The following is an 8,564-nucleotide window of genomic DNA, read 5'->3' on the forward strand; positions in this document are numbered from 1 at the left end:
TTTCAGGTATTGCTATGAATGCGTCAATAAGGCGACAAATGAGCGCAAATGCATTGTTTGTGGCGGTTTGCGACCAGCGCCCGTCGGCAAAATGATCTATTGTGATTTATGTCCGCGCGCCTATCACGCCGACTGCTATATACCGCCGCTGCTGAAGGTGCCGCGTGGCAAGTGGTATTGCCACGGCTGCGTCACGAAGGCGCCACCCCCGAAGAAGCGAACCAGCAGTAAACCGCGACGTGACCGCGATTCTTCGAAACGACGGGATCGCCATAGCAATTCATCGTCGTCGTCGAATGTTGATATCCAGCAACAACAACAACAACAACAGCAGCAGCAGCAGCAGAACCAGCAGCAAAATCATCATCAGCAACAACAGCAGCAGCAGCCACAACAGCAACAGGTTGCGGTTCTAGCGCAGGCGCAGGCCATGGCAGCTGCCTCGGCGGAACACCACCTGCACAATTCATCACAGCTTTCGCTGAACTCGTCGCATGACGAGTCAATGAACTCGCTACCGACGCCGCTCAGGTAGGTCGCTCAGGCAGCGCCGCATGTCACGCCTGACGTTACTAACCCGCCTCTGGTATTTGCAGTCCGACGCATTCGATTGCTTCCACCTCGTTCGATGAACATCACAATAATTCGATCGATGCGATGCGTTTCCAGACACAGCAACAACAACAACAACAACCACTACAACAGCAGCTACAACAACCACTACAACAACAGCAGCCACAACAACAAATGGTTAGCGGCAATGCTGCATTGGGAGGAATGGGTATGGGGGTAAGCGCTGATTTAGGTGTTGGCGCGCCAGTAGTTATGCTGCCAGATGCAAATGCAGCGGCTGACACCACACCACCAGCACTAAATAACATCCACGCCACACATTTGACTAACAACGATTACACGGCAACGGATGGCTGCGCAGATGGCGCTCAGTCAGCGCCGGTCTTACATTCGATGCCTAGCGCCGACTTGCCGCTTGCGGTGCCAATTTACAACAGCGTAGCTCCCGATACAAGCATTCAAAGCTATGTAACAACTCAATCACAACTGCCACAGTCCTTGCCCGATAGTGGCACGTTATTTCCACACTTGACGCCAACCCTACCAACAGTAAGTACCGCGACTGGTGGTATAGGCAATATGAGTGCCACTAACTACCTGCAACTAACGCTCAGTCAGCACCATCAGCTTGCCCAGCTGCAAATGAATAGCAATGGCATAATGCAGCTACCTCCGCTACCGCCGCTGCCGTCTTACAACACAGCCGCTCAGTCGCCGTTGCCACCGCCATCGCTGCTGCCGCCCGCCAGCGCCATTAGCACTTCGCCACAACCCTCTGCATTGCTACCGCTCATAATGCCGCCAACTTCCATTACAGCGCTGAGCCAGCAGCAACAACAACAGCTGCAGCAGCCACAACTATCACCGCTAATGCAGTCATCGATTATGTCGCCGCAGCAAAGCAGTAACCATGCACCCACAGCTGCCATGCAGTCGCCACGTGCCAGCACACCTACTTTGCACTCGCCGCAAACGATGGGCTCCTACTCGCAGTCACAGTCGCCGGCAGCGCATCAGTTTGGTGCGCTCTCGCCAATGAGTCAATGTGGCACACCTCAGCCATTGGCGCCGCCGCCCTTGAACATACACGCCGTTCAAGAGGCGAAGGAGAAGCTGAAGCAAGAGAAAAAGGAGAAGCATGCAACGAAGAAGCTCATAAAAGAGTTGGCTATCTGCAAGACATTGCTAGGGGAAATGGAGGTAAGCAAGCGTGGTGCGGTAGAAAAGTTGTGAGAGGAGTTTTTGTTTTTTTTAATTTTCTCATCTCTTACAGCTGCATGAAGATTCGTGGCCATTTTTATTGCCAGTAAATACTAAACAGTTTCCGACCTACCGTAAGATTATTAAAAATCCCATGGATTTGTCCACAATCAAGAAACGCATACAGGACTTAACGTGAGTAATATTACCTTTTGCATTTTTTTTTGTAAGTGGAAAACCTTTCACTTTGTTAGGGTAAAATAGACTTATGGAGCTAAGAGTGTTTAGTAAAGAAACAGGCACGATATTACCATAAAATACTAAGATAAATCCGAGTCTAAATGCAAATCGAAAGTCACGAACACGTTCCATTTTGACTGTCGGGTCTATGCTATAGGATCCAGATTTATTTCTACCAAAGGATTGTTCCTTCAGCAGCATTACAAAGAACCTTTTTTGGGGATTTTTTATGCTGGAGACGAACCCGACAAAATTCGCTATTTTAGTCGACAGTTCACACTGCATGCTTCGTCGGTTTATATGTTTAAAGGTCGAGTGACGAGAAAGCAGTAGCACCTCCCAAAATCCTAGTGTGCCTCTTACTTTCACTAGCCAGGAAGTTCAAGTGGCCACTGGAAAGCTAAAAGTCTTGAAAACAATTGGCCCTGACGGACTATGCAAGTTGATGCTAAAACACTTGAGTTCGGTGGTATTTGCATACTTCACAATGTCTCTCAATTTATCGTCGTACCCGACAAAGGAAAAGCGTTAGCTGCCTCGATAGCTCCGCGTAACTCTGACGCAAACAAGTTTTGAATACTGAAGTAGGTTAAAGACCTGATCTGGGCCTGGCGTTGGTCGCTCTTGACGACATCTCTCTCTCTCTCTCTCTCTCTCTCTCTCTCGACAATGCTTAATAAGCCACTGTTTATTAAAATCTCGTCTCTCTTTCTTTTCACAGCTATAAAAGTCGTGAAGACTTTTGCGTCGATGTGCGCCAAATATTCGATAATTGTGAAATGTTCAATGAGGATGATTCGCCGGTCGGCAAAGCGGGTCATGGAATGCGCAAATTTTTCGAATTACGCTGGACTGAGTTGACTGATAAGCACTCATGATATCAAATGCATCACCACCTCAAGTATTCTAGTGATTAAGAGAAGCAACAAACAAAAAAAGCAGAACCAATTAATTAAATAGAAATAAAAATAAAATGTTGCAACAGTGAAATTCCAATTTAGTTGAGAAAAGGGAGATTAAGAAAACAGGAAAATGGAGAATGCAAGCAAAAACAAAAAAAAAAAAAGAAATCAGTCATTTTTAAATATTCAGCAAAAATTATTGCAAATTAGAGTTCTTATTAGAAAAAAAGTCAAAAGTTTTAAGCAAAAAAAATAATAATAATAAAGAAATAAGACATTTTCGGCACTCCCAAAAACCTAAAGAAAAAAATATAACTCTGGCTAAGCATACATACATATTATTGTCTAGAAGCATGAAGTGAAAAATTGAAGACATTGCAGGCATTGCAGTCCGAGTCACAACACAATAATGAAGCAGATGCTAAAGGAAACAACTATCAGTAATGTGGTATTTATAAATATATACAACCTTACATACATACATATACTTATACATACATACATAGTTGATTAGGTAAGCAAAGTTGATAATAACTAATGTATTATTTTCAAAAAAGCAAAAAACGAAAAATTGTAACGAAATATATCAGCAATCATGTAAAAGGCTAAAAATAATTGCATAAATTTGCGCAGAGAAGTGTAAAACATAAAACTTAATGCAAAGAGAGAAAAAAATCATAATAATGAAACAAAAAAGTATTTTAAATTTTCTTGTAGGCAAATGCTAGTGTAGATAGTTGTGGCAGTGTGGGCCAAAAGTGTAAGAAATATTTTTTTTTAATTATTGAAGTTTTAACCACGAAAATGTGTTGTTAAACGAGTACTGTTAAGTATGTTGAGCTTGAGCTTACTTTTGAAATTAATTTTTATTAAAAGAAAAAGTTATTTATTATATTGAGACAACTGCGCTTTGAATAGTCGGATTTTCAACTTTGCTATAGAACATATTTGCCGATTTTTTTTGTTGTAACAGAGGGTTCAAACCTTTGTCTTCTCGTATTAATTCCATTAGTCGCTTTTCTCCTCATTTTTTCTAAATAACATACTCAAATTTGGGATCCACACTGTATGTAGTTTGTAAAATGTATACTTATAATTTTCTTACCACTCAGTTATTTGTTGAAAATACGCCAAACCGTGATGGAAAACTCGGTGCATACGCTCACACATAATCGCGCACACAAGCTTTGGCACAAACAACAGCTGTTTAGGTTTTGAAAATCAACTACCAGCATAAATGCTCCAAATGTATTGCATACTTTTCAATAATTTAGAATAGTTTGTACTTCTAAATGCCAATAATTTAATAGGCTGGCTTACACACACAAGATATCACCAACACACCCATGCTATCACAAACACACACATGCTGCTCACAAACGCGCCGCTCGAGAGAGCAGACCGATTTGTGGGCAAACAAAAATATTGTATATAGAAAAAAATCAATTTTAATAATTATGAAAAATTAAGCTTGTATTGAACTTAAAGAAATGCACTCATATACACATTCATGCATACATACATACATATAAGTACATATAAATTGCATGTATACAAACATTATACACCCAACGAAATGATAAATTATAGTTGCGTGAAAACCATACATACATACATAAATATCTAATATACATATATATATATATACTTATATACATACGTATTAAAAGCAAATCGTTTTAGTTGACATTAGTAGCGAATAACTTTAAGCGAATATGATGAAAAGCAAAAAAATTCAAAAAAAAAACCTTATATTAATAATAATAAGTAAATATTTAACATTAATAAAGTGAAAAATTGTAGAAACGAAATTTAATTTAATTAAAAACTAAAAGTATTTTCCAACTGCGCAACTGCACTGAATAATATGAAATGGCAAAAAATTGAACAAATAGATTAAAGATTATTTAACCAATTATAAAAACACAAAACACTACATTTGATGAGTATTTTTTAAATTTAATATTAAATTTAATTATTTTACGATAACAAGCTATATATTTTAGTGTAACTCTGACACGGACAAGGAAACTGGCACTGTTGTGGCAAACAAAGGCAAAAAACCCAAACAAAATATATGTAAAAATTAACTAAAAATCGCAAAACATGCTAAGAAAACAAGAAAACGCAAGAGCGTACAAAAGCGTAGACACACTTCTGCGCTACGTCTCGCCCACTATCGCCACAGATTCCAACACCACCTGCTTGCTACTCCCTAATCTCGAACACCTTACCCAGCAACCAGGGTCCTACCTAAAGATAACACAAAACTGAAAGCAACTCAATTTGCTTGGAAAAATAGCGCAAAAATCAACACAAATTTCAATTATGACACGTACACACACACACACACACAACTACAGTATTTTAATGAATTTCTTTAGATTTTTTATTTTTTTTTATATCTAAAAATTTTATCATTTTATATGTACTTTGTATACATTTTAATGCTTTTATTTGAAAACTAAACTAATGACAGTAATTTAAGTGAAATTAAAATAAAAAGATGAAAGATAAAGGTAAATAACGTATCTACATAAATGAAATGAGATCAATACATACTCATTAATTCTTACTTGTAGCGCAACGTTTTTGTTTCATAGCATCATCAAGACTGTGCTGCTACAAACATACTTACTTCATATACATACATACATATTTGTAGTGTACAGTGCGCGCAAATTGCAAATGAATACATATGAAAATGGTAAAAGAAAAAACAAATTTGTGAATTTTAGTTTTTAGCTCTAATATTTTCAATGTTTATTATATGTATGCATACATACATATATTATGTAGAGAGTGACCAGCAAAGCAAAATAACAGTAAATAAGAAAAAAATGAACACAAATGAGCGTAATTGTATTTGTATGTATGTTATAATACTAATTTTGTACTTAGTTTTGTAATTTTTTTCACTAAGTATTAGTTAAGTTGCAATCCTAATTTGTGTAAGTTCATAAGTAATTATAATATAATTAAGATATAAAATAAATTAATTGAAATATACATAAAAAAAAAAATGGTTGGATGAGATGTGTTTGCTTTTTTCACAAAAACTTTGGTGAAGGCTGCTCGAATGATAGTGAGCTATGGTATTTTTTTTTTAAATAAGGAACATTAAATAAACAAAAGAAAAATGGCCAACTGTAAAAAAATAAAAGTTAATATCGCATTACTATTTATTTTCCCGCCACCGTATATACAGTGGCCCAAACAAATGACCACGTGTTAATTTTTTTTAAATATTCATAATGTTTTTCGAGCTACATTTTTTGTGTTTTTTTTCCTATAAAAATACCTCTAAGCTTTAACCAAAAACACATACATAAATCACAGTTTCAAAATTTCAACTTTGAAACTGAATCTGTGGAACACTTTTGGGTAAGAAGTTTTATAGTCCGTAAAATTTTACCCCGCGATTCTACAAATAATGAAGTTTGACTATTTGTCAAAAATTTGCGCCTTAAACCTGTGCGGACGCCTGTTGGCTGTCGAATTACGCAACGCTTAGAATTAGCGGAGAGGATTGCACAGCAGGATTACTGGCTAACGTCGGGAACTAAATCGCCGACACAAAAAGGCACTTCCCCGATTGGGAGCACGACGGTATGCCGTACCTAGACGGTCTTTTGCAACAACGCAACATAGTACGAGCAAGCTCAGCACATACTGAGACTACATAAAAATTCGCAATATTTTTTATTTAATTCCTCTCCGCTAAAATGGGGTTTGTGTTATTTTTTGGTTTACACTTTGTGTAGCTACATATTAAAACAGTGACTTGGGATTATTACAACTCATTCTTTTCGTCAAAAGCCGTGATCTCCTTGCCGGGTGTTGACTGTAATGTCGCTCCAAGAATAACACAATTCCGTACAGTAGAGCTGGGATACTATCGATAGTACCGCCACTCGATAGTTTTCGAAACGATAGTTGAAAACATCGATGGTATCGATAGTACTATCGTCGTGAAAGGTATTGAATTGAATCGCTCAATTGTTCGCAAATTAAATAATTAATAAATTTATAAAATTTATAAATTACTTTGTAAATTAAAGAGATTGTATAATTTTCTTTTAAATTTGAGTGCATCAACAAGATCTTCTTATAATAATAAAATAAACTTAATAATTTATGTGTCTGAATTATATAACTTATATACATACCCTTGCATCCCCTTGAATAGCGACAGGCAAAATCTGAATTTATTTTTTATATGGCAATATTAAATTCGGATTGTGTTTGTCCCTTTTGAAGTGCAAAGAAGTCAAATTGACTATAAAAATACATTTATAATACTACAAAATAAACAAAATAGAAGATATTCGTTCAAATTGACAACTCATTCTTATAAAAATTCAACTGAGATAAAATGCGGAGGCGCATATCAAAATCCGGACAAAGGAAATTATTAACATTTTATCATATTATAAGAGAACGAATAAAGTACTGGTCAAAATAATAGCACCTTTGCCTACTTGTTTGTTTATTTAGTGTCTACTAATTGTTTATAAAAGTTATACAAAACATAAAAAACTACAAAGTAATTAAAAATTCTAGCTTTTTAATTCGAATTTCTATAAAAATTTTGTGTAAGTAGTTTTATAGCTTATTAAATTTTACTATGGGCTTGTTCGAGTTGCAATCACAACCGCAGTGTTGCGCGAATTATTAAAGTATCACGTTCTGTGTGAATTTCTAGCAATGTGTTATCAGTTGGGCAGTTGCAACAATGTTGTCATTTTTCATCAGTACGGCAGTAATGCCGCTTTTATTACGTGCCTCGAACAGGCCCTATAACCAGAGAACGTATAGTTATGAGAAGATGCAAATCGTAAATCTGCTCTTCTTCATTATTTTCGAAACGTTTCAACCATGGGTCGTAACAGAGAAATGCTAAATTTCATGTTACTGTGCTGCAAAGTCTGCAAACCTGCAAACTGAATGTTTATCATCTGTTAACCAAACCAGCAAGCATATGAAAACAAAAACTTGTAATTACAATTAAAAATAAATAAATTATTGGATATGCATTGAATGTGTTTTTTTTTCAGTAATTGCTCTACTTATTTAAAACATTATGAATTGTACGTTGGTGCCCAATCCTCATTTCGTAAAATGGTGATTGTAATCGATTCAGATTTGCCGTCGGCATTTCAGAGGCGCTTTGGGTAAAAAAAAATCGAGTTTACTTTTTTACCGATTCGCATGGTAGATGCTACACTATTTTCAATGCAACAAACCACAGCTTTCTAGCTGCCTTAGTTTTTTCACAAATTAATTTTAAATATGGACATATTGACTAAAAAGTGTACAAATGCAATGCGCTTGTTAACTAACTTCAAAGTTGTTTTTCTCGAAAAGTTATTATTTTTGAGTTTTATGAACATTTATTTTGACAAAAAATGTGTTGCATGATCATTTTTCACTGCAATGCTCGTATTTATATATGTACATAAATAACTGGGTCATATTCATAGTTAAAATAAAGGCGACATTAAAATTAGTTATAGCTTTTTTACATTATTTTCAATGGAATATCTGTGAAAAGCTGCAAACTTTATTTCAACTACGAATATGCCCCAATAGGTTTGGATTCAAATGAAAATGCATTTCCCACGCATATATATGTATGTATGTATGTAC

General features: G+C 36.3%; 2 protein-coding genes across 2 annotated transcripts; both read left to right on the forward strand.

Annotated features, from left to right (window-relative positions):
• LOC118743162 (TATA-box-binding protein-like) lies at positions 1–538 on the forward strand. Its single transcript, XM_036475694.1, has one exon. The coding sequence runs from the start codon at positions 92–94 to the stop codon at positions 533–535; it is 444 nt and encodes a 147-aa protein (XP_036331587.1). The 5' UTR covers positions 1–91; the 3' UTR covers positions 536–538.
• Positions 539–555: 17 nt separating this feature from the next.
• Positions 556–3,065, forward strand: LOC118743160 (proline-rich protein 36-like). The gene is made up of 3 exons (XM_036475692.1): positions 556–1,773; positions 1,847–1,968; positions 2,735–3,065. The coding sequence occupies exons 1-3, from the start codon at positions 658–660 to the stop codon at positions 2,889–2,891; spliced, it is 1,395 nt and encodes a 464-aa protein (XP_036331585.1). The 5' UTR covers positions 556–657; the 3' UTR covers positions 2,892–3,065.
• Positions 3,066–8,564: the final 5,499 nt, after the last annotated feature.

The sequence above is a fragment of the Rhagoletis pomonella genome, unplaced genomic scaffold (assembly GCF_013731165.1).
Source record: "Rhagoletis pomonella isolate Grant_MI unplaced genomic scaffold, Rhpom_1.0 Rhpom_scaffold_00007, whole genome shotgun sequence".
NCBI classification, from domain to species: domain Eukaryota; kingdom Metazoa; phylum Arthropoda; class Insecta; order Diptera; family Tephritidae; genus Rhagoletis; species Rhagoletis pomonella.